This window comes from Haliotis asinina, chromosome 15 (assembly GCF_037392515.1).
Source record: "Haliotis asinina isolate JCU_RB_2024 chromosome 15, JCU_Hal_asi_v2, whole genome shotgun sequence".
NCBI lineage: Eukaryota > Metazoa > Mollusca > Gastropoda > Lepetellida > Haliotidae > Haliotis > Haliotis asinina.
The window spans coordinates 20260243-20288139 of record NC_090294.1 but is presented as its reverse complement, the minus strand read 5'-3'; the positions used below and the strand labels follow the sequence as shown (position 1 = coordinate 20288139).

The following is a 27897-nucleotide window of genomic DNA, read 5'->3' as shown; positions in this document are numbered from 1 at the left end:
AGGCCATGCAAGGCAAATTTTATGGAGCACAACGTCTTTATTTTGTTTACCACGATATTTCTGGGATAGCTATTCCCCCTTCTCAAGATGGAAAATCACCAGGGCCCCTATTCTCGAAACTTTCGTAACGCTAAGAATTAGTAACTTCGATCGTAGGCAATATGTTCAGGTTAGGCTTAAGAAGTTCGTAGGGTTACGAACGATCCGAAAATAGCTAGCCTGGTTTTTACCCGTATGAATTGTCTGGTATTACTATACCAACTTCTACGTGTCTTTGAAGAATTTCATGGAAGCCATGAATGCACAAAACAGCAGGATGTCTAGTCGACAGCACCTGTTGATACACTTGGTACCATTGTCGGTCTTGGTGGCATGAAGGGAAGGTATGAAAGGACATTTAGCTTTTTGTACAGACTCCCAACACAGTGCCAGCCATATACAGCAGAGGAAGGGATTAGGCTTGAGTTGTCTTCCTCATTTAGATGACTAGAGTTGTTTCCATGACGCTTTCGCCACATTGAAATTCCTCTGTCTTCAAGTGTCCCTGCAATAACATTTAAAACGTTCATGTAAGTATCATGAGGACTGAATTGGAGAAGGAACACGCTCATCAAAATCAGATGTTCCTAAGGAGATCATTGTGAACTTGTGATTATGAATGGTTTCTTTCAAGAAAATATTAATGCATTTTTTCAGATTTTCCAATATTGCCGCATATTAGAAATGAGATTTAAATAGTTGAAAAGTAGTCCTCCCCTTGACAATATTTATTCTGCTCGTTTTGCGGCTTTATGGGTGAGTGAGTCGGCAGCATATTACCACATTGGCACGATCTATTGCAAGTTAAACAGTTGTATGATAACGTTTGAAAAATAGACATAATAAAAATATCTAAGGTCAATATATCACAGACTGCTGCAAAACTAATTAGAGAACATCAGTGCTGTCGGACATACAAAGTTCAATGTCCAACAACATCACCAGTGGTTAAGGACACTTGCATGGTTCCCTGGTCGGATTATCAGTTTTCTAATTATCAGAAATGTAGCCTGACGTTTAAAATAAACAGTTATTCAGCACTTGCAATCCAGGTAGAGTAGTAATGGATTGGTGGTACGTGACCGCAAAGCCAGCTCGCTATGTATTTTTATAAAGGGATTTCCAAAAAGGAAGACGTACACTTGCACTTGAGTATATCGCATCCTTGATATCTCCTTGGAGACACTCTTTGCGTTCAAATACTGTGGGACCCAATCTCAAGACAGGGTATATGGGAAAAAAGAAATGGAATCCAGCGCAGAAAAGCAACTACCCAAGGAAAACCGCTGGCTAAGACGCACCAAAATTAGGGACAATAGAACACTTCCGCGAACCAAGCTATGGCGCTAAGATCCCATTGGGTCGATTGTCCGTCCAGGAAGTAAAGAGGAAATACCTCATATCGCAAGTCCAAAACGCGAATTCGGGGCGAGCCCAACACGGGCGAGTTTTCGAGACCCAACTGGAAAAGTGTTCCCACGTCTTGCTCTCCAAACGACAGAAACAAATCCAAGAGCGATCGGACCACACCTGCTACTAGCGCCACCAGATCCCTCACCAGTTTATGGAGCTGTTTTGCTGTGCTTTCGCGAAGAAGATCAGATTAGTTTCTGATTTACTGTGGAAGTCCTAACATATTTTAATATTGTATCTATTATTGGTATGTTTTACAAAGAGAAAAGTATCTAAAATGTGATTACCTTGCACAATATTGTCAAGTATCATCGCGACCATACCACCTACGAACATGTGTGTTCCTAGAGTAACTTTGAGAACCGCGTCTGCCTCTGTGTTTCCTGAAAGATAGACCTGAATGAAAACAATGTTCATAGATATCGACAATGCCCTATCCTATGCTAATAACGAACACAAGGTGAAAAAACAAAAAAACAAAACGTACCTAACCTATGTTCATGTCTTTAAACATTCATTCTGCCAAGTGAAAACATTGGTTCAAATTACAGTTTAACTTAAAGGCTCAATATGTTACACATTTTAAAGCAATGAGAGAAACATAAATCATCATTGGCCGATCCCTAATTTCCTCCATGAGTGAATAATAAATTTTTTAAAGTGTTCATCAGAATTCTGATAATCTGATTGGTTAACTGGGAACATTTCTTTTGATTTTATTTCCTAATGAATATAAAACAGGACTACTGTAGGACATGAGGAATGTCGGGGAATACCTTTATACAGCGAGGGAATTCCCATGCACTCAGGTACCTTAATGAACTTTCGATAAACATTTAAGTGATACAGTGTGGTTAACATAAACAAACAACTCAAAATTATCCGTGAACGTTAATAACGTTGTAACGCCTCGACAAGAGCAAGCGCACTTTGGAGCATCGGTTCATGGCAACGCAATACCAGTTACATCACAGCCTCTTTCCACTTGCGCAAATACTGCTGCCACTAACAATCTCAGTTCCACTAACTTCATGTCATCGGTCTACATTTCCAATTCTCACTTTCCAAACTGTGTCTTTCAGTTCGCTGGTAATAATTTAAATGTTTGTACTTGAAACGCGTCACGTTGTGTTGTTCCGTTCTAATTCGCCACCCGATGTTAGCTTGGATGATTGACAGCTGTTTGGGGGTGCTTTATGCTGATTGGCTAATGGTTTGGTAGGCGTGTCATTTATGTAAATGAGCCAGCTGAGTCATGTCACGCCATTACGGAATTCTTACACCGAAAATCGGTGGTAATACAGATATCTATCTGTTTCGATGAATTTGATTATGTTTAACGAAAATATTGTTGAAAACCCATAGTATTTGTTGTTGAATTTAATTATAAGGATTGACTGTATTTCTTTCTTTGCATTGAGGTATGAATTCAGTAATGAATTCATATGCGGATTCATACAGTTTCCACACTGGTTTTTAGTTTCATACCTCAATGCAACGAAAGAATATACACAGTCAGTCCTTAAGTAAGTGACTACATATTTACGCCACTTTCACCAGTCTTCTGTCGGGGGGCACAAGAAATAGGTTCCACATTTACGCTTATAAGGAATCTATACGCTCTCTGGCGTAAGGAGCGAATGCTTGATCCGTTTGGTTATCCCTCCGCAATTTTTCCGAGATGAGTGAGCGAGTTTACTTTTACGCCGCACTCTGCAATATTCCAGCTATATAGCGGCGGTCTGTAAATAATAGAGTCTGGACCAGACAATCCAGTGATCAACATCATGAGCATCGATCTACGCAATTGGGAACCGATGATATGTGTCAACCAAGCCAGCGAGCCTGACCACCCGATCCCGTTAGTCACCTCTTACGACAAGCATAGTCGCCGTTTATGGCAAGCATGGGTTGCTGAAGGCCTATTCTACCCCGTGACATTCTCGGGTATTTTCCGAGATGAAGAAGTAAATGTACATGCCCTGTTACCTGTATTTATAACATCAGGGTGCCTGTCTATCCATTCTGGCAGGAAAACACCGACAAAGAGTGACAACCCCAGAATTGTCAGGTTTCTGGACGAGCTCAAATTGACATAACGTAGAGTGGAAAAGCCTATGGAGACGAGCAGGCCACAGATGATTATGATGACACCCCCTACAACTGGATCTGGTACACATGCTAACGCAGCTCCAAACTTTCCCAGGAAGGCAAAGATGATGAGCATCAGTCCAGCACATACCATCACGGATCTGCTCCCTGTCTGCAGGAAAGATTTGTTTTCAAACACCTTTGGAAGATAAACAGTTTTCCATAAATGCATCGAACGCTAACACATTGATTATTTCTTGCTGGTAATTGCAAACTTGTTCGTTCAAAATTAAATTCACATTTCTTTGGTGATATTGACACACTTCATGAATAACAGCTTAATTTCGTGAGTGCGATGTTTCGATCCAGATTCTTCTTCCATGGTCAAGCAGGAACAAGAATCTGTATCAACATGAAAATTAGGAAGTTTTTTTTCATAAAGTTTGTCAAGATCGTTCTTCTCAAGTTCTAAAATGCCTCTCAAAGACGTGTCTTTCGTTATAATCACACCCATCTTTTTGGACGTTTAAATATCATATTACCAAAGAGAACACTTAAATATCAGGAACCAAAACAGCCCTCCATCAGAACTGAAAACCCTACATGCTCCAACTTCATCTACTCGACCTTGTGAGAGGCTGCTTTCAACACGCAAGGGTTGCCAGGGACGTATTTAAACTCCAACTCTTGTTCTGTAAAATAATCGGGACTGAACCGGACAATCTCAACGTGTACTACAGTAAAAGATGCTGAGTGTTTGACCGACATGTTGATGCTTTTCTTAAAGAAAAAAACCATATTCAAACAGGAACAATCTTACGCTCATTATAAACATTTACCTTTGTGACGGAGATCATTGCTATGTTGCCACTATATGAGGTTGTAGCATGGGCAACTCCCACAGCCCCTGAAAGAAGTCCGCTTAATCCTTCCATGAGAATCCCTCTGTTCACCGCGTGATTCGGTGGAGTATCGACTTCACATGCCTTCGCCCCAGCAAAATAGTCCCCAACAGACTCGACAAACGATGAAAAGAAGGCTGCGCTGAACCCGACAAATACAGGAAAGCTGAACCCAGGCATTCCAAACTGTCCTGAAAACCAATAGCCCAAGGTTTTACCGTTTTACTAACAGTGCGATAGACAACATGCTAACATTCATACATTCGTCCACACGTTCATACCTTAGTATTAAAAAGTTACATCAAAGGTTTACAGAGGCGGTTTACCTCACACTGTCATTGTATACATTTCAGATAGGTTTGGTTGGTTGTTTGCTGTCTACCACCACAATCAGCGATATTCCAGCTATATTGCAGCGGTCTGGACCAGACGATCCCGTGAACAGCATGAGCTTCAATCTGCACATTTTGGATACGATGACTCGTGTCAAACGAGCCAACGAGTTTGACAACCGGACCCCAATAGTCAGCTACAGACAAGCATCGGTTACTAAGGGCCATTTGTATCCCGGATCTACACTATCACTTCCACTCGGTGCAATCTTAGAAGGTGCAGAAATCACAAAAAGCACCTCCATTCATCCTTCTGGAACTAATGTTCGACATGTCTTGCCTTGAGAGGAAAACGTCTGATGAATTGGTATACGTACACTTCAGGCTCCCAGCACTTTTATCGACTTCAGTGAGGCGAATGTACCAAACGTGCACAAAGAGAACGCGCTCCTTTGGGTCGTATACTTTTGCTTGTAAATTCCAACTTATACTGTTGCCTATTTGCATGTATCAGTGTGCTTAGTGTTCGCTGTTGATTGCTACAATACCATCTTTCCATGAGGCTTAACACTGATTCTGTTTGTTGTTTGTGTGTAGTAATAATGTTTGCCTTTGAGTATATATTCGAATACCTGGGTATGGGAAAACCAGCCAAGAAGTCAGGTGTATAAGTGACGATTTCGCATCCGTCCTGGCCATATAACGAAAGTTACTAGGATCGTCGGGGAAGACGTTAGTGATGGTGAGGAGGGCACTGATAGTCCACATCGTCAAGATGCTTAGCAGAACCTTTAACAAAGTTGTATTTTAAATAGCGAACCGTTTATAAGCACTTCTAAGGGCTGTAAATCCTATGACATTTGTGTGCTTAAATATGTTTACATTATTAAATATTCCGTACATCAAAACAATGCAAGGATTAATTCACAATGGTGTACATGTACATACGCGCACATACAGTGTGATTTTACGCTGCTTTTAGCAAATAGTCCAGCAATATCACACAAATTTTACCCATGTGGAGAATGGAACCTGGGTTGTCGGCGGGATGAGAGAATGCTTTAACCACTGGGCTACCACACCATCCCCATGGGAAAAAGTGCAAACATAAAAGCGAACCTATGTAGAAAGTGCCCGTCTTGTTTCAGCCGAGAGGCAGGTGAGGGAGGGAGTACAGGGGAATGCCAGGTCCTCGTTGAATACGATCAAAATTTTACGGCGCCTCTAGCTATAGTTACAATATTTCACAGCAGGGGACACCAGAAATGTTTCCTATTTGCGGAATCAAACATGGCCCTTTGACGTGACGTGCGAACGGTTGAACTGGTAGGCTTACCCACCGCCCCGATAAATGTCTAATATCTACATGCCAGGTGCTTGACTCCGAGAAGACAATTGCGTGCTTTGTGAGAACAATACACGTTTGAAGTTAAGCTTGTATCGGGAGTCAGGCGAACAAAAGGATATGTTTCATGATTTTAGCGTGGCCATTGACCTACCGGAAATAAGCCAAAAAGCCTGATACTGCTCCTCTTCCCTTCTTGAGTGGTTCCTCCACATGAAGGAAGTGGTATTTGGACGTTTTCAAGGAAAAGGGAAAGCACAATTACAATCACAGCACCTCTGTCAAAGAAGAACATTCATCAATCATAACTGAAGGATAATCAATGTCACACATAGATGTGGATGCTGACTTAACCGAATGTGCCATTTTGCGGTTTAATTTAGGTTTCTACATAATACTTTCATTATTGCATCAGGGTATATATTTCCATAATAGTGGGGAAATGTGAGATCACGTTACTTCTTTACGTTATTTCAGGGTTTCATGTCGGAATGGAACTTCAGGGCGGATGCGAGATGGAAAAGAGGTAAAATACAGTCATAGTATTTTCTTTTCTAAGTGATTGAAGCACGTGCTTGAACACATGGCTGAACATTTGTTGACATGACGTAATACCGTGACTGGACCCCACTCATGCTGCTTCATTGGTGGTTGCAAAGGAATGGATGCACATGCTATACTCTTGCATAGGCATGGCAATGTTTATACCCACGACGAAAACCTTGCTTAATCATAATAAATAATATGATGTCGATAGTTCAAAGAAGGAAGTTGGTGTTGCTTGTGCTTATATTGACTTCATGATGTGAGGAACATAAGCGTCCACGCGTGTTACTCACGAAAGAGCAATTTCCCACGAAGATCTTGAATAAAGTATTGGGATTTTGTACAGAGAAAACCCAACCAGAGATATTGTAGGCGCCACAGTCACAGGTCCTATGTAACGAAGCATGAAGCCAACAACACCTGTTGCACCCACAACAATCTCAACCAGCGACGCTGCCATGAGGCTTCCAGCTAGCTGCAGTATATCCATGTACAATTATAGAGTATTTCAACCTTCAAAATACGATTTTAATTAAATTAACAATCACACTAAGATGATCAAACCAAGACACGTGCAGCACACTCACTGACGATGGATAAGGACGTACAAATAAAGAATTAGGAACAAGTTCAGTTTTAAACCTCCTTTAGCAGTGTTACAGCAATATCACGACGGGGAACACCAGAAATGGTCTTCACACACTATCCATGTCCAGAATCGAACTAGGGTTTTCGGTGTGACGAGCGAACGCTTTCACCAGTAGGCTACCCAACCGTTATGTTTTAGTGTGTCAAAGTATGGAGGTATATAACACCGGTCTATACAAAGACGAGTCTAAACCAGGCAATCCAGAAATTGGCATCGATCTGCCCATTTTGGTCACGATTGCAGATGTTAACCAGTTGCAAGTCAGTGAGCCTGCCCAGCCCATCCCGACTGTCGCCTCTTCTGACATGGATGGTTTCCTGAAGACCAATTCTAACCGAGATCGTCACTGGTCGAATAAATTGAGGCATACGTTGATCTTTGTGATGGACCGTCCAAAATACATAATAGAACTGAGCGCGAAGGTGGTCCTTTTACCAGGAGCATACTATTAGTCATCACTGAAAGGTGTATAATTTCCTTTTCGTCAACGACATCCACACCCGTGAAGATCCGGGACAGAATTAGCCTTCAGGAAACCATGTTTCTGGCATGAAACGAGGTGGCTGGACTCGCTGACGTAGTTGTCAACTGTGTACATCGATGCGCATGATGTTGATCGCAGGATTGTCTGCTCCCGACTCGATAAAGTAAAATCGACAGACTCAAATAACATACTGCGAACATATAGCCGGAATTGTGCAGGATGTGGAACTTACATTTTTGTACTCTTTTAACCATTACATGTGAGAGACTTGTGGCTAGTCTTAAGTCCAAATTCATTCTTAAAAACCGCGTGGCTAATTAATACCGAGTGAGTAGAAGTTGTCAAAAAGTCGTCCGCTTCACTCTTTGTTTTCATCGAGTCCCAAAAATCAAGTTGTAATAAATGATTGATGACCAAAAGTATATGGCATGGTACAGCGTGTAATATAACGATTTCTTCACTGGAAGCGGTGTGGTCGAAGTGACAATATCATTGTAAGTAGTATCACACTGACACACATGAAGCTCGCTTCCAACATTGAAATTGTTATGTTATAAGCAATGCCACGCAAAATCCCATTGTCCATCGATCAAATACATATTTTACTACCAGAAGAAAGTTGTTTAGATTTTGTAACTCGGTGAAATCAATCCTAAATAGCATCTTTTATCAGACACTTCCTACATTTCAACATCAAAATACTTCCTGCTCTTAGTTAAATATGTTTTGAATCATGACAAAAGAGATTTCATAGGACACTGCTTGTAACAAAACAACAAGAACAACAGAATCGTCCATGAAAACAACTTGTATCTTGGAAAATAAGCAAAGAAGGTGACACGATTAAATGGCAGTAGATTGTGAAAACATAGAACTTTCATTTTTCAAAATAATTCTCACGACTGCAGGTTTAGACAAACGTATTAACAAGATAATCTACCCCCAGAAATGTGCATGAATACTACAGCAAACCACACAGGTATACCTCACGTCACGGAGGCCCGCCCCTCTGATTGGTTGAAATTTCTTTCGCGGCAGAGAACTGAACACCGTTGTCAAAAAGGTCGATTTAAGGTAATTAAATGTCGAAAAGAGTGATTTAATGACAGGGTTTCATTTATAACGATGGCAGCCAATGATGTGTGTATTTTCACCCCTCTAGAGTATATGTGATCTTTAAACAGCAAACAGCGACATCGTGAATACACATGTATATGTCTTATGAAGGAGACACGCTCAACAAAATGTATGTACTTTATGCTAGCCAATGTTACCTTCTGCAGTTTTTCGGGCTCAGCAATTGTCGTTGCGTTATGAGACATGTTGAAATCAGCAATTAGGGTAATGTTCTCAGCGTCAATGATATCTCCTGGAGAAGAAAAAAGAATAGTATGACATCACAGACGGACAGCCTTGTACATGAATTGGACCAGACAAGTAAGGTATTAGGAGCATAAGCAAAGGTCCAGTCCGCATATCGTGGTCAATGCACGCAAGCAAGTCAGTGGTCTCTTCAGACTGGTATGTATTATTGTGGACTTAATCGAAAGAGAAAGTGCTGCTTGGTTATATTCCATGAAAAAGTGCTATCAGGGAAGCGACTATTGCGATTTCAGAGGGTAAGATATTCGAGATAACAGAAGTGATGGGGAAGAGAAACATAAAACGTTATGCTTAAACTCGTCACAAAGTAGAACTCAACATTATATATATCTTTTAGACGGCCAGACATTTAAGATGTAAAAAGTGATGGGGAAGAGAAATGTAAAACGTTATGCTTAAAATCGTTACAAAGCAGAACTCAACATTATATCATTTTTAGACGGCCAGGCATTCAAGATGTAAGAAGTGATGGGGAAGAGAAACATAAAACGTTATGCATAAACTCGTCACAAAGTAGAACTCAACATTATATATATCTTTTAGACGGCCAGACATTTAAGATGTAAAAAGTGATGGGGAAGAGAGAACGTGATACTTAAAATCGTCACAAAATAGAACTCAACATTATATAATTTTTAGACGGCCAGACATTCAAGATGTAAGAAGTGATGGGGAAGAGAAACATAAAACGTTATGCATAAACTCGTCACAAAGTAGAACTCAACATTATATATATCTTTTAGACGGCCAGACATTTAAGATGTAAAAAGTGATGGGGAAGAGAGAACGTGATACTTAAAATCGTTACAAAGCAGAACTCAACATTATATCATTTTTAGACGGCCAGGCATTCAAGATGTAAGAAGTGATGGGGAAGAGAAACATAAAACGTTATGCATAAACTCGTCACAAAGTAGAACTCAACATTATATATATCTTTTAGACGGCCAGACATTTAAGATGTAAGAAGTGATGGGGAAGAGAAACATAAAACGTTATGCATAAACTCGTCACAAAGTAGAACTCAACATTATATATCTTTTAGACGGCCAGGCATTCAAGATGTAAGAAGTGATGGGGAAGAGAAACATAAAACGTTATGCATAAACTCGTCACAAAGTAGAACTCAACATTATATATATCTTTTAGACGGCCAGGCATTCAAGATGTAAGAAGTGATGGGGAAGAGAAACATAAAACGTTATGCATAAACTCGTCACAAAGTAGAACTCAACATTATATATATCTTTTAGACGGCCAGACATTTAAGATGTAAAAAGTGATGGGGAAGAGAGAACGTGATACTTAAAATCGTCACAAAATAGAACTCAACATTATATAATTTTTAGACGGCCAGACATTCAAGATGTAAGAAGTGATAGGGAAGTACTGTGGGGAACTGGTTAAACCTCACAATTGATGATTGGCTCATTATAACCGTTCAGTCATCGAAAATAACTGGTTAGCGTCATTTATCAGATTCCTCTGATTATGTTTGTTAATGCACAAAAATATATAAAAAAACATGTAGTTATTTCGTTTTTTTCTTGTTGTCAATGCGTGTACAAATTTCACGTCATAAATGATGACTGGTATATTACAAAGATAAATTGCCTGAAGATACGTTCAGTCATGACAAGGAACAAAACTGTAGTGCATATGAAATGTAAGACACAAAACCAACCTTGTGAAACATGATGTTAAAGCAAACATGCTTTCCAAAATTGTTTGTTTTCGATTTTGAGAAAACACGATCGATCGCTTGTTCGTTTAGTCTAGTATAGGGAAGTGACATATATAACGTTAACACAAGAGAATAATCGACCCAGCTGTCCTACTGAGACATTTACATTACGTTTTCATTTACACACTGAGATCGTTGAAAACGATTACGGTCAAATTTAAAAGGTGAGTTTAGTTTTACGCCGCACCGAGCAATATTCCAGCTATATGGCGGCAGTCTGTCAGTAATCGAGTATAGACCAGACAATCCAGTGATCCGCAGCATGAATATCGATCTAAGCCATTGGGAACCGATGACATATGTCAAATCAGGTAGCGAGCATGACCACCCGATCCCGTTAGTCGCTTCATGCGACAAGCATATGGATTACTGAGGAACAAGTCTAGCCCGGATCTACAAAATAGGTAAAATAATAAACGATCATACAAACCTTCTGTAGACTTATAGTCACATGACCATTCGATGTCATTCTGTAAAGCTAGAAGAACTGGTAAAAAGGATGATGACGGTCCTTGAAAAATTGGGAGTCTGATAAAAGAAATATTGAACAAGAACATGTATATTAATACAGTGAAGTGTACACTTATGAAACAGCGCAACATCGTTCATTAGAAATGTTAACAAATAGAAGCAAAGTAAGTGTTACGATGCGTCAGTTTGCTCAAACCGCACGCAGTGTATTTCAACTCCAAGATCACGTGCTGTGACGCCCGTTACAAATCGTCATATTGGCCTCCCATCCTAAGGATGTACACAACGTCGAAACTGTGGTGACAGACGTTGGTTAGGTGTCAGACGTTAACGTTGGTTAGATAAGTCCCGATTCACTTTGCTATGCTTTTATAAGTTGTAATATATTGATATTATTTCGTTTCACTATTGATCGCGACTACCTCAGGGGTTTGAGAAATAGACAATGACAAATGTTGTCCAAAATTTTGTATGCGTTAAAAAAATAGTAAATTTCTCCGTCTTTTATCTCCGTGTTATCTTCACGTGTGAGCGAAGAAAATACAGCCTGATGTCTGAAATTTGTGTGCTAATGCTTAACGTTATACGCTCAACATTAAATAAGGCCCACAATATGTCAAAAACGCAATTTCTTCTATGACGTCAAACGTAGAAAGAAAGGTCATGCACGTATAAACATAAGGGGGCATAACTCCGCTGTTCTTTACATTAGGTCAATATAACTCAGATTACATGGAGATAATTTGCAGTATATACGGACAAATTATTTTTGTAATGTTTTATTCACAGTGAACCAAACCTCCCAAATGTGAGCAGATACCTTTTGGTAGTTTCATAATTTATGGGAAAAGATGCGAATGTACTATATGAGAAATCAGGTAATAGTGATATGGATGGCCCCATCCAAACCGTACGTTAGTTCTTCGATTCCCAAATTCTCCAGTGGGTGCAGATGTATTTTGATTACTTTTGCATCATTGTTAATGGAGGCACTGCCACATCTTCAAAAGTATTGAAATTACCGAAAAACTACAACATTTTAATTAACGTCATGGCATGTTTTGTGCATTTGTGACGTCGGAAAAAGACGACACTGGTTTGCTGATTAGTATAAATCTCACCTAATTTCCACTGTAAAATGTCTCGGCTTCTATGTCAGAATTCAACACTCTTTACACAAAATATAAAATGAATGGCTTTATGATTTAAATAGTGTCTTGAATATATCAATAAGTACACGGTTTTACTACGTATCCTATTGTAAGCAACACGTGCACCTGTTTGACATCAATTTAGCGTAAATGAAAAATAATATTTCACAACATCTGGATATTCATTGAATATTCATTTAGGATATATAGTTTTCTTTTTATGCTTGTGTAATTATTTGTCTTAATAAGTATGCAATGGAAGGTAGAAAAAGATAGCTTTTTCAGTGTGGAACTATGAGAAAATGGACGTAAGGTTCGTCGAAATTTAGACATGACCTGGTTAGTATGTTTTTAGACAATTTTTGTATAAATATTGTGTGAGTTAGATAACCTGCCATCACAATATGTTTTAATGGAATCAGAATTGATTGTATTATCGATAGCAATGACATTGAATCATAAAACGTTTTTGACAAACTCGTTCCTGGTAAATTAATATTTATATCAATTGTTTTGTCTACAAAAACAAGACAGTTCTTGTACATATGTATGCCTCTACATTTCATAAAATGTATAAATCATTTTCTGCTTTACTTATAAAGGTGAATTAAATCGCTGTTTTTCACCTGTTCATATGAAACTACAATATTACTCCCAACATATCGAATACTGTACATTACAGAAACTAGAGCACATGTTGCAGTAATGGTTACGTGTGAAAAAGCTCGAAATGTGGTAGTACATTTAATGAGTCAATTTCACATGTATATATCACTCAGCCAATCAAACACTTTCAAAGAATAAAAACGCATACCATACATCCACATCTGTTATGATGTTGAACAAGAATACATGTAGGTATTGAACTTAGTTTCATGAAAAAAATATCTGAATGATGCTCAAAATACACATCATAAATAATACTGAAAGTGCAATCGGAAAGATACGACATAGGGCGTGTAAGTGAATCTTGCGCATCGCGAGATTTCGGAACACTTGAACATATTGAATGTAAACAACTGCTCCGTAGAAAACTGTCACTGCTGGCTAAACTGGTTTCAGTGGCAAGTTATACATTTAATTATTTAATGCAGCTTCAGTACACTTCAAACACACCGGTGCCATGTACAGATACATAGTAGCCTATTATTGTCTTATCATGCATTACTAACACTCATATTCATTCTTTGTAACAGTCAAGTCAGGTTATCCTGACTCTTTTTTGTTTGGGGTTAACCAGATATACGCTTCATTAAAAGACCATGAAACGTATTGGAGACTTCAGGGGTAGGTTGATCTGAAACACCTGTATAGAATGGTTAATTGTTTAAGGCATGATGAAAGTTTACCATGAAACAGACTTGCATAAACAAATGGGTATGGCTGTAATTTAATCTTGTACAATTTGTCTATAATTTCATTATAACTTATGTTGAAGGTTTTTTTTACAGGAAACTGTTACTCAACATATTTTTATCAGATGCCCAATCACAAATAGTACACAATGCTTATCCACAATACATGCACTTATTTACAAGTGTTCTCAGTTTATAACAATGTACACAGTTTTGCAGAGAAAATCATTTATCCATTATGTTAAAAAAATGTTATTTTCATTAGTATATGTACTGGACAGATTGTTCGAAATGTTGCACATTCAACATTATGAGATGTCTTTCAATCGGAACATTTTCTGCCTCTAGCAAATTTAAGATATTGCATCTTCATCTTGTCCACAGTGTTCCTGAAATGAAAATACACTCCTTAGTATGTTGCATCTTCTCAAAGTACATTACTATTCAAAATATGGTATTACGCAAGTAGGGTAGAGATAAAACACCATATAATCAAAGTAATTCATTACGTGTTTCCAGAATGTTCCTACGTATTTTCATGTGTAATTTTCTCGAAATTGTACGGGTTCGTATGATGATTAGATGCATCCTAAGGTTTTCCATATGTGTGTAATGACTGGGCATGTAGTTATCCATAACACCTGAAAAGAGTTCATGCAAAGCATGGATGAGTGTATTGAAAAGATTGGAAAATGTAGCACGGCTGGTAGTAAATCTTTGGGCCAAATGGAGATCTTTACTTTTCATGGTAAGTCTCATGAGAGTTAACAAAAGCTGACTTTCCGAGGATACAGTTGAAGGTCTCCATCCAGTATAGTAGTTCAGGCCGAAGCGTTTCAGCATGGAGCAGCTGAACTTGAAGACATCGTATACGTAGAGCTGGGTTGTGTAGAGTAGCATCTGTAAACACACATTCAAATAAATACCAGTTTTTCAATATACATGTATTTAGCGCACAGTCCTCAACACTCAAAAATATATTTCATGTTTACTTACATTGTATATATACCTATTCTCATTGGAGGGGAGCTTTCAGCCGTTCTAATAATATTATGTTGTTACTAAAATTTACGTTGAAAATGTATACTCAACAGCAATATTTAAGTGGAATTTTTTAATGAGTGCAGGTGAATGACAGGTGACTTAAGTTCTCATAATGTTCAATTTTGCAAGGTCAAAAGCCGGATAGAGATAAATGAGAAGGTAAAACAAAATTATAAATTAATAAATAAAAAATTGCATTTACTGTTATTGCATTTACTATTCTTTTTATAACCAGCCTTTTCTTCACTGTCACTTAAATTGTTGGAAAAGGTTGAACGCTTAAGGTTTAAGGAGTGGATTTCCTTCTCCAGAGACTTGATTTTGGTCTTCAAGTCTTGGACTTCAGCAGTTAACGAAGTCAATTTCCCCACACTTTATGGCGTAACCATGCTCCATCACCTTGGGTACAAATATTGTTATTGAAAGAATATATTCAGCACCACGATCTAGAGACGTACAAATTAATGAACAAGGAAAATTACGAAATTAGCGAGTATAATGTGCAATATAACATTTAAACAGGCGTAGATTTATACTGACATGAAAAATACTTACTAAATCCGTCCTTCCATTAAGTTCAGGTTCAGCTGGGACATCAGGACTCTGAGCCAGTGACATTGCCGTTACATACTGCACTCCAAAGGCACACTCCTTTTTCTGTAGGAAAATATACATAATAATTATAAATATATGTGCTTTAAGTATACATACATATTTATATATATCCATTACTCGTATTTAAATTGCAAATGTATGTCTTAATTGCAAAATATTATACCTCTGTAGTTTGGGATCCTCAAGGTGAAACAGTTTTCCTTTCTTGTAGGGGGAAAGTATCGGATCACCATTCTTTGAGACTCCTTCAAAAATACATGCACAGATCCTATCATTCTCGGTTGGAAACCGGTCGAGCCTTCTGCAATTACATAATAATTAAAAAAAATAAATTAAATCCTATCCATTATAAAGGTTGGAGTACTTCCAATAACATGTTGGATGGCCTGACTATACATGAGATCTGTGACATGGTGTGTAAATCAAACCTCAAGAGTCAAGATAGTAACGGAGTTTGTTTTTTAAAATTTTAATCCTATGGTTATAGGCTATTTGATTCGAATGTTATCGACAAAGAATTCTCCATTAACTGACAAACTGCAGGTTTGTTAATACAACACAGTTTTATAGCATAGTTTGTGTACAGACATGATCGAAAAGACATGGTAAACTCGTCTATTCTGATAATCTTACCTGGACAGACAACCCCACAGGCTACGTGTATTGTCCGGAAACCTGAAAAAGCTGCAGGAACCCCTTTTGCTCCGGTGATTACACCCAAACACGAAACAAATATCCTTGGCAACATTCTCCTTGGCGCGCGAAGTATGGACATATGCGGCGCAGCGCAACCGTTAAATATAATCGGTCCTCCGATTGGTTTGTTTGTCACCGGAATTTTGACAGCTGAAATGAGAACACGCGAGACGTACACCCTCTATTGTGTTTACTCGTTGAACCGACCGTCAGCTCAAAGAAACTGACTAATATGTCCAACAATGTTGACATGCGGCATCACGACCGATGACCGATTTTTTTTTCCAAAATGACAGCATCGCTGACAAGCGTACATAGGATTTTGCGAGGACTCTTCTTAATTCAGGGATCGTTTCTACATAAATATGAGATGTAAGTAATAATATTTAGACGAGTATACGGATGAAAACTTCTTTTTGATTGTCTACCGTGACGTTTCTGGGCTACCTCTTGCTCCTTCTTCATCACCTCGTCATATTATATCCACCAACTTCTAAATGCCTCTCAAGAATCGCATCAGAAATGTTAGTAATAAGAATAATTCTGACTATCTGTGTATCGTTATGCTTTTATCGTTTACATTGTAAATAACAGAAGAAACCAGAAATGTACCGTTGTTGTCGTTCAGAGTGCCATTTCGTCAGTCATGGCGCCACGTTGCATGGAAACCAGTGTCTAATTTACTTTACAGATGAAGTGCGCCCTTGGCCCATGGTTAATTAAACTAGGGGGACATATGTCGTTGTAGGTGGGTCATCAGATAAAAACAAGGGAGACAATGCAATTTTAACTTTTTGAGTTTTGAGTTAGTAAAAATCGAAAGTAGTTACAGTCACTTTTGTAAGACTGGGCACAAGGTAACTTTTTTTCACAACTTTTGAAACAGTTTTCTCTGTTTCACTGATCTCCATTCATTACGACTGTCCTCAAATCCTGAATTCTGGAACCTTCAACAGCTGTGAGTAGTAGTTCATCAAGTTTCTCATCTGAAAGTTGATTTCTCAGTGATGTTTTCACCAAATTTTGGCAACTAAAACCTCTCTCACAGTCTCGGTGCTGTGAGTGCAACTGAAGCAAGAATCAGTAGATTAGGAAAGTCTTGAGAGTGGTAGCTGTGTATCAAACTCCACAGATTGTGCATGTTATCTCTTGGATAACCTGAGTTAACAACTAGCTTCTTCAGTTTCCCCCATTTCACTCGGGCATCAGCAGCATCAATGATTGCTTTCACATGTATTTCAGCCATTGACAACCCTTGATTTATCACTCCAAAAGTGTTCCAACAGCTTCTCTAATTTCAGATTTCCCCACATTTCAAGTTCATCACTGAAATGGAACTGGACGCATACCAAGCACACCAAAGGCATATACGATGCTGTTGTTTTGAAACCTTCTCTCAAGATTTTTATCACAGCTTGAATAAAGTTATTTTTTATATTTTCAATGTCATTTCTAACTTTCAGGAGATGATTGGACTTGAACTGAGCTTTCCTTGATTCATTTAGTGTCACTTCAATTTGAAGTTGATCCATGTAGTTCGGTTTTCTATGTTCCTTTTCACCACAAAGTTCCATCAGAGATGAAATGGAATTTTCTACTGATACTTGCACAAGAGACATATCAAGATTTCTCCTCTGAAACACTAAAGACAATTATGAGAGAATAGACAATACACTTATCAAAAGATAAGTGCAACCAACAAAATTTTGCTGAGAAATTTTCTTTGCAAATCCCTGACCCTTTGCATCCTTCTGATTGATGAAAATGTGTTGGATCTTCCAAAAGGATCGGTATCTCTCTCAAGGACTCATTTCTGTTGGCAGAATGCTTGATATAAGATTAACATGGAGGTTATTGTCTCATTATAATCCTTCACAGCTGGAATATTGTCTGCAGCTTGAGAAGAAACCAATGCTAAACGGGGCGCTATGCAGTGGTAATTTACCATCATGGGAGTTTTGTCCAGTAACCCCTTTGTCCAAACTCGCCATGACAGGTGCCCCGTCACCATACATTTAACTACGGGTACATTCTTTTCATCAAGGGTATGAGTAAGTGTCTCTGCTGTTGAAGATCATGTGCTCTGTTGAGGTTTGGCATTAGTAATGAAATGTGTAGATGCAGTAAATGTCTCCGGGTCAATCACAGTTGCATACACCGTTAACTTTTTGTGAACGGTGATGTCCTTACTTTCATCTGTCAATATGCTAACAAACAGGGAACGGACAGGCTTATTGTCCAAGTCTCTCCTTATAACTGATGCGAGCGCCGACACCATTTCGTTAGCTGTTGGTGTGCTGGTGTATGTTGTATATCCTGACCCACTGCCTTCCCCAATCTTTAAATTTTCAATGAAAGGACAACATAGTTCTTTCAAAAGATACTTTTGCATGGGCAAGACTTCCTTTGCCATCCAAAGAACTACTTTCATACACTGAATTGCTGCCTTTTCTTTTTCACTGAGCACATTTTTCACTGAAATTTTCATTTGTCCCCTCAACGATTCAGCTTGCACGGCAAGTTTATGGTCGGGACTATCAGCGTGTCTCTTGAGCGTGGAAGTACGGAAATTATCAGTTCCATCAGTTAAATAATTATGTTTTCCATTTTTCAAAGTGCACAAGTCATTTTGACACTCTTTACACTGAACCTACGGATACAGACCTTGCCGTTTTGTTTGGAACGAACGGATTGATGTTTTGCTGTCAGTTTCAACATCGGTCAGCGTGTCATTGGCTGTTGATGGTTCCGTTTCATTTAGTGAATTCGAACTGTCATCACTTGACTTTGCAGTGGTTTCGGCATTTTCTCGGTCAGTGTTTTGTCTTTTTATTTCTAAAAACAAATTCGTGCCTTCCGTTTGACAGCAGCAGACGACTTTTCACCTGAGATTTGTTTCGATAACAGAACACTGTCTTTTCAACTTCAGTTACCGCCCTTAGACATAGACGGAAAGACGCTGGCAAGGGACGCAACTCTTAATGTATATCAAAACAGCATGACTTGAATAAGCTGCGCACTTTAAGCTCCACGCACTGATTCAAGCACCGCGTAAAATGCGGGAAAGCGTGTACAGCATTGCCGGGATTACGAATGCCGACTGATCGCTCGAAATTGAGAAAATAACTTGTAAATACGAGGGTTGGCTGAAAAGTTCTAAGCCTCACTGTGAAAAAAAAGTTCCAAAGTCCACGTTCGTAATTTATTTTTCTACATAGTCCCCTTCCAAGTTCACACACTTTTGCCAGCGATGCTGCAAGGCCCGAATCCCTGTCAGGAAGAAATCTTCTTCAGCTACCCTCAAAAAAAATCAGTCACAGCGGAAATGACGTCATCATTACTTGCAAAATGGCAACCAGCGAGTTCCTTTTTCATTTTGGGGAACAGGTGGAAGTCAGAAGGAGCCAAATCAGGTGAATAAGGAGGATGGTCAATGAGTTCAAAGCCACAATCGCTTTGTTGACATGGCTACCACCGATTTGTGAACAGACGCATTGTCTTGGTGGAAGAGGACACCTTTAGCGATCATCCCTCGTCGTTTGGCTTTGATTGCTTCTCGCAACTGGTTCAGTAGATCAGCATAGTATCTGCCGTTGATAGTTTGACCTTTTTCAAGATAATCAATGGGCAGAATACCCCTGGAATCCCAAAAGACTGATGCCATCACCTTTCCAGCTGAAGGAACAGACTTGGCTTTCTTCGGAGCTGGTGAATCAGGATGCTTCCACTGTTTTGACTCTAGTTTTGTTTCTGGTTGAAAGTGATGTATCCAGGTCTCATCCATGGTTACAAATCATCGGGATCTGCTTCAAAACGACGCAAATTGTCAAGGGACGTCTGGAACATGATATGTTTCTGTTATGCTGTCAAGAGCTTTGGCACCCATCTTGCAGAAACTTTCGTCATTCCTAATTCGTTGGTGACAATATGCTCAACCCTCTCATGAGAGATGCCCACTACACTAGCAATATATCGAGTAGTCAATCGTCGATCATCCATCAACATATCGAGCACTCGCGTGATGTTTTCTGGAGTGGTTGCTGTTGAAGGCCTTCCTGAGCGTGGGTCATCATCAAGGCTTTGTCTGCCACCCTTAAATTCTGCAGCCCACTTCTTTACTGTGGAAAATGATGGAGCATCATCCCCTAGAGTGGAGACCCTGTCAGCATGTATCTGTGTTGGGGACATCCCTTTCTTTTGCAAGTACTTGATGACTGCCCTGTATTCAGTTTTGTCCATTTCTGATGATTTCAGAGGGTAGGTTTACCAAAAGAGCTGTAGTTGAGATAAAACTATTAGTACGTTTGTAGTTCTTGTGTCTGTGATTCACTAAATGATTGTCCTCATTGGTGGCAAACACCTGTCTCTACCTGGTGGGGAAAAACCACTCAGGCTGAGAACTTTTCAGCCAACCCTCGTATTATAACGTTTGGAGAGGTATGTTTTGATTGATACGAGTCAAATTATTTATAGTGCGCCAATAAGACCCACGATGTTAAGGAACAGTGCGTCATTTTAACTATCCATCGCCATTGTAAGTAAGCAGTGATTAAACGGCTAGATGGGGGTAAATTTCCGAAAATGCTGCGTAGTGTAAAATTTTTCTTTGTTTACATTTCAAACACACGCATTCAATCAAGCACAGCTTTCGTTTTCATACCCAATATCTTCCGTTTCGTTTTATCCAGACAGATGGTATTGGTGACAAAGACGATATATGTATTTTGATTCTAAGATGTATGGGAAATTGAATGATGCATTTGTCGCAGCTGACTGTGAACTATACTTTATTTAATTGGCGTCTCAATATACCGACCTCGAAAAGTGATTTGTAAACACTCTCCAATATGGCGGAAAGCGCACTTCGGCGTTGGTGTAAGTGTATTTTCGAAAACATTCCAACCGATTCTGGGTTCATCAGCGACGTTTCAGAATTATCATTACTGGTTACATGAACACTTGGTATCAGTGATCATTAATATGCTATTTTTGAAATTCGGTACTCCCAGTCTTTATCCGATTTTGACATTTCAAAACATAAAGTAAATAACTCTTTGAATGGAGATTTTGTGCAGTGTTAAAAATTACATTTACGATGAAGCATATATTGAAAGGTCATTTTAAGCACTTTTGCTTTGTCTGTAATAGTGGATGGTATCATGAAACAGGATATTCTCCGTTGAATTCAAAACTGTGAAGTATATATATATGTGCGAGATATTAGAATTTTATTCGCCTTGAAATTGCGTGTTGAAGAGGAAAGACATATATGTTCCCGTGGCATCCAGCTGCTGTTCTGAACATGACCAGGCATTTCGTCAAATCGGCATTGGGAGAATTTTACACGGTCCGACTAATCGAGCGAATGAATGTTTGGAACAACCATTCGCATCTGTCACTCTGTCGTCGTAACAAAGTTGCGTCCTTTAGCGATGCCAGGAACGTCTGATTCAGGTATGTCATGTCAAGAATATAAAATTACACGTACCTGTAGCCTAAAGTTTGGAACAACCTTGCTAAAGAACGAAAGAGTGTTCATCATAAATAGACATACAGAAGCTGCAGGTACGTGATATTCTTACCGTAAACCCAGAATCGTTTGGAAGACGGTGCATATGCCACTCATGAACAGTGTGGAAGAAAACAGTTTGGGTCTGATTGGACTATCGGGAGCCGCACACAATACATCTGCGACGATGAAGTTTGTAGCCAAACACGGTGGTAGACTTAACAGGACATGCTGAAAGTTACGTACAAATAATACATGAATCTACATTGAATAAATTCAACCTTTCCAGTGGCATTAGTAGCTATTGCTGAAGTCATGGTAGTAATATTCCAATAATTCACTCCAGTGTAAACAGAAAGTGACGATGAACATAAAAAATTATGTATTTACTCTTTTTAAATTAAACACTCAGACTGCGAATCCATGGTCAGTCGACTATTAGTCATAGGTTTGGGGTGACAGAAAAGAAAATACACTTGGATCTGATAAAAGTGATATTAGTCACGTTCATGCTCTATAACGAAAGAATGAAAGACTAAAATTAGATACGTTTAATGTCAAAGTAACGTTCTTTCTAATAGAACAGTTTGTTTGAATTAAAATATTACATGGCGTTTGCAATATTGCATCGAGATTCAAAACAATATGGCATGGCTAAAGGATACAACATAAAACTGATTGCAGTGAGTGATTGAATTTAGTTTTACGCCGCATTTAGCAATAGTCCACCAATATAACGATGGAGACGCCAATAACAGGCTTCTCACGTTGTAAACCCGGGTCTTCGGCGTGACGAGTGCATGCTTGAACCACTGCCCCACAAATATTAAGGCCGATATGGTTTCGATTTACCTGTAAAGCAGCGCCGATCATAAGAGGAATGGGCGGTATCTGTGCGACCGTGTACTCCAGCTTTTTATCCTTGGTCACCAGGGCATCCTCTCTTCCCTCTCCATGGCACGCTTCAGTATTGTCATCAGTGATGACAACATTCGACACTTCAGCAGTACCTCCTTGTGTTAATAAACTCATGTTCATAAACGTCTTTCCTCGATGAAGCCCAGATTTTACTGTAACAGGTTGGTAAATCAAGTGTGTCTGCGTTGATATACTCACCAAACATATATGCACTCTTCAGGTATAACTTTTTTCAGATTGTATGCGAAACCTCTAGCGCGGTAATCAGTAGTTACAGATAAAAATGAATATATACATGATTTTATTTTCTCTTGAAATAATTGTAATCACGTGTATGACATTCATGACCTCATGTACAATGAACAGGGTTTAAAACGCTGATAGCATAAACAGGTGTTCACTTGATTAAGTTTCGTGATGCATGCGTCGTTATGACCCTCTGACGCCGTGATGGCCTGGCCTAACTTCACGTGGCAGGACTTTTGTCCTATCATGTTTAACAAGCGCGGTCACTCTTTTATCAGCCTTATGTACACTTTTTCGTGAATTATATAGATATAGTACTGTAAGTGAGACAGTGAGGTGTCATCCATACCTATCCCCACGAATGACGCTTGTCATAATCACGTCACGTAACAGTGAATACTAATACATGATATATGACGCCACCTACTCAGTACTTGTGAATACAGCAATTCGTTATCAGCTGTTTCGGAATACGAACAGTTATGCTTGATATCATCTATTTGTGAATACACCGATATTTAACGCCATGTCTTTGTGAATACAGTGATATTTGACGTCACCTATTTGTGAATACAGTGACATTTGAAGTCATGTCATTGTAAATACGGTGATATTTGACCTTTTGACGTTTTAATTCATTGATGTGACCTATTTTTAACAGAAACAGTAAAAAGAGTCTCGGTATTGCTGATTGCGGCATTGAACAAAACTTGTTTGTTGTTTAACAAATAGTCTAGTGATCCAAAACATCCGCATCAGTTTACGCAATCGGGATACTATGACATGTGTTGCCCGATCAAGTAAGTCGCCTCTTACGACAAGCATTGGTCGTTGAAGACCATTCTAACACCAGGATCTTCACAGGTCCAGAACACCCAAGAAAGATGCAACTAAACCGTTCTGCTGGTGACGCTCTGCGTCTGTAATTACATTGTCAAGTCATCGAAAGCAAATAGCTTTCTCATGATGTTAATAATGGCCTGACTTTCAGAAGCATTGACTTTATTAAAAGCATGTTAACTGAAAGTCTTTTATTGTTTTCATAAAGTGTATTCATTTGGACTAGGTAATTATCAATCCATCCGATGTTCAACTCTCGGGCAGTGTTTATGTTCGATTCGTTACATGGAGAGATGATGATATTGAAATGGTTTGTAAATTTATCAAGGTAGTTTGTATATACTGCTTTTGACAGGTTGTTTGTCAGAAACTAGAATATTAACTGGTATAGTCCAGTTATCGTTATCTGACGAATGTTCTTACGGTCACAAGAATATACTTACCATAACATTACCGACAGGATACGTGAATATTACAGGCTACATAGTTTTGTTATAACAAACCAGTGAGTTATTCATAGATCTATGAACGAATGCGCCACAGCTGGTACTTTGCTGAAAATAGATAAAAAGTAGCATCTAATTTCAAACCTGCAGAAACAATATAACCACAAACAGCCAAGCTTTTAATTCACTATGTATATTTACTACCTACACTGTAGTTTCCTTGGTATGTTCAGTTCCATTAAAGATCACATTTCGTGTACAGGTCATACAAACCACGGCCATATAGCTGAATACTACCGACTGCGGCTTTAAACAACAAAAAACCCAACCGATTATCATTACGTGGATCCATATTTAGAGGTCAGTTGTTAACAAGGATCCGATAAGAAAAGTGTATTCTACTAGTCCGTAATACAAATCCATTTTCCTGTCTCCGTAAGAGAGCATGTTTTCATTAATAGGAATAATTTCAGTTAAAACATACCTTTAAAGGGGCACTGATGCGGAGCGAATGACGTTTCTCGCCAGCGAGAATTACGAAACCAAGCTGCAAATTGGTCAGCACCCGCTCCCTCGACCGTGACGGGCAAAAGGACTGGGGTCCTGTACACACTAGCAGACTTCCTGTACGCACTAGCAGACTTCCTTCACCCTAAACAGTCAGGAGGCCGGATGCCCGTTATATGCCATTATTGATCCAATCCTGTCTGGAGTAAATACTCAACATTACAAATTAAGGTCTGTAGCGGCAAATGTATTGTATGTTATGTAATATGTGCATGTAAGTGATGCAAGGGTGTTTATCAGCTGAGTTACAAAAACAAACATCGATCAAAGGATTAACCGATAACACACTGATTGATTGATTACTTCTACAGCGAATTTGTCAAAAAGGCAGTGTTTATGTGTGTAGATTTACTAATCCATAGTGACTACACCCTGTCGTAAAGTGCGACTGTAAAAACAACATCCTCCCTTCAAAGAATTAACCACCATTGCGTTGACTGATTGATTGCTCATTAACTACATTACCTAGAATGGCGGACATCATACAATTAGTTGCCGGGTGTGCTATCTTGGGTGACCAATGAGAGGTTTATCAGGTTTTCACCAGTGACATGTTTTGGCAAATTAGACTGTTGTAAGACACACGACACAGCAGGATTATTTACCAGCTGAAGATGAATGGAATATCGTTCTTTTATGTGGATATTGATGGATACATTCCTGAACAAGGTAGTAGCTTGACATTGTTGTTATAACAGTAGTCTGTTTTAATTCATTACTTGCATTTTGTTTTAATTTATTTGTTTTAGCATTCAGCAGAATCTATATGACAGAAAACCACACTAGCTCACGCATATGGCGTGTGTTAAATAGGATCCACATTGGCAGTCTACACAATGTTTAAATGTTACAGTCACGTTAGAAATTTACTATACGTATAAGCAGACCCTGTTTTCTTTTATTAATTTTCAAAATCATACAAATATGACAATAAACTAATTAGGGTTATGAGACAAAATATAGGGACGTACATTGGTTTCGCTATTTTCCCGTCCTCATAGTTTTTCACCATTTTTACCGCTGGCAGATGTTTAACCTTCAAAGTGTTTCATTTGTTTTCATAATACATTTGTAATGAAGTAAAATGACGTCACCTTAGTTGATCTGTCTACAATTAAACTCTCAATTGCGCATACGGCTGCACAGGAGAGGTCACGAACCAGTCACGAATTCTGGGACATCATCCGGGTACCCACAGGAGAAAAACAATAACAAAAGGAACAACCAGTCCACGGAAATTGCAACTCATCAGTGCCCCTTTAGGAGACATTATTTACTAACTGTTACTGAGAACTAGCTAAGGGAAACTGTTCAAAGTTACTGTATCTTAAAAATATACTCAGTTAGTCTCTTTCTTTCTAGACCATGTATGTTCCATTTTGCACTGACAGTCAGTTCGGTTATTCCACCACGACCTGCCAGCTGACACGGAGTTGTGTGTATGATTCACCATGTGACAGATAAAGTTAATAAACGGGACTTATAACAGGTTTGAAAATAGCTACTATATGCAATATATATACCGATGCACATAAAATATACATTTTACATGAACTGAACTCATAACCGTCATTTAGTTCATAGCTGTAGAATATATATACAAACTCAAACAAGTGACGTACAATTGGTTGTGGGTAGGTTGTGCTTGGCTATTAGGTATGTGGGTTCGAAACCCAGATGAGACTCATCCACCAACATTCGGTAGTCTGTATTTCACTATGAAAGTGTTATCCCTAATATCACATGTTAGATATGTTACGAGTGTGTATTTTCTGTATATTTTGTTATTAATCAAGTAATAATTATTATCACGTCACAACGTTAAGTGTTTTGAATAATAATTATGCTGGGTCACATTTCGTATAATAGATGGTCACCATTTTTAGGATTTTGGCAGCAGGTTTTTCCCGAAATTATCTGCCCTTGGCTTTTTATTTGTTTACTTCCGGGAGACTGTTCTGAAAGCGGTCCACGTGAGTGACGATGGTCGTATGTGTTCGAACTTTCGGGAAATGACTGAATATATACGTAAGGCTAGTTGCCGTGTTAGAGAGGGACGCAATTACTGGAGTATATGCATCATCTGTATCTGCCAACGCTTGATCATCATAGCCGTCAGACCTCTCGCTGTGTTACATTCTGCATAACTGTTATATATATTTTGTGACCCATTGCCTTAGATTTTGTCTCATTTGTATTGCATTTGAAATCAGTATTGTGAAATTGACTTGTGACTTTGTATAAGTTGCTCTCTTGCTTAATACAAAAAATTGAATGTTTAAAACTTGTCTCTGTTCTATTTTGTTGGTTCACAAGGGGTTTCTAACATCGGTTGTCACGGCAAATTCTTAACTGCAACAGATAAAACATATTAGCTCTTGTAAAAAGAATTCACAAAATGTTCTTCATCTCTTTGGTCAATACTAAAAATTAAACATACAAAAAATTATCAGTTTAGTTTCTTGAAATAACTCTGTTGGCTGTTTTGTGCCTGTTTTGTTTGCCGGCCTAGAGGAAAATAAACACATATGCCAAGATACGTACAGAACTGTTCCTCGGTATTGCAGTATCAGATTCTGGTCTGATCTCAGCATCATTTGAGGCAAGGAACTGCATAAGACATGTGTTTTGTACTGTTATTTACATGGGCAAATTAATATACATGCAATGTAATTAACGAAAATCACGAACGTACACAATTAATCATCAACTAATCAATCAAAGCTAATTAACAACATAATACTCGATAATAATTGAATAGGTTTTAATCATGCTTTCGTTAATACGTTAATTATAATTTTACTCTTCATAATAGGTAGGTGACCCGTGAAGGTCCCGGGGTAGAATAGGCCTTCAGCAACCCATGCTTGGCGTAAAATGCGACTCTGCTTGTCGTAAGAGGCGACTAACGGGATCGGGTGGTCAGACTCGCTGACTTGGGTGACACATGTCGTCGGTTCCCAATTGCGCAGGTCGATGCTCATGTTGTTGATCACTGGATTGTGTGGTCCAGACTCGATCATTTACAGACCGCCGCCACATAGCTGTAATATTGCTGAGTGCGGCGTAAAACCAAACTCACTCACTGATAATAGGTAGGTAGCTCGGGTG

The 27897-nt window shown here is 38.9% G+C and overlaps 1 protein-coding gene across 1 annotated transcript; it reads right to left on the bottom strand.

Moving 5' to 3' along the window:
* Positions 1-320: 320 nt before the first annotated feature.
* LOC137264910 (solute carrier family 23 member 1-like) lies at positions 321-22801 on the bottom strand. Its single transcript, XM_067800267.1, has 12 exons — positions 22622-22801; positions 17718-17894; positions 15505-15606; positions 14685-14805; positions 9076-9170; positions 6962-7143; positions 6277-6400; positions 5410-5566; positions 4383-4636; positions 3442-3715; positions 1740-1835; positions 321-544 (listed from the first exon to the last, which is right to left on the bottom strand). The coding sequence occupies exons 1-12, from the start codon at positions 22799-22801 to the stop codon at positions 321-323; spliced, it is 1986 nt and encodes a 661-aa protein (XP_067656368.1).
* Between the last annotated feature and the right edge of the window lie 5096 nt (positions 22802-27897).

Bases quoted from the DNA above. Each gene is read 5' to 3' on its own strand.
- LOC137264910 (XM_067800267.1), bottom strand. From the start codon at position 22,801: ATGAGTTTATTAACACAAGGAGGTACTGCTGAAGTGTCGAATGTTGTC. The intron at 14,806-15,504 runs GTAAGTATTTTT...GTGTGTTTACAG, and splicing joins TTAATGGAAGGACGGATTTA to ATGCTACTCTACACAACCCA. The intron at 3,716-4,382 runs GTAAATGTTTAT...TCTTTCCTGCAG, and splicing joins CAATGATCTCCGTCACAAAG to ACAGGGAGCAGATCCGTGAT.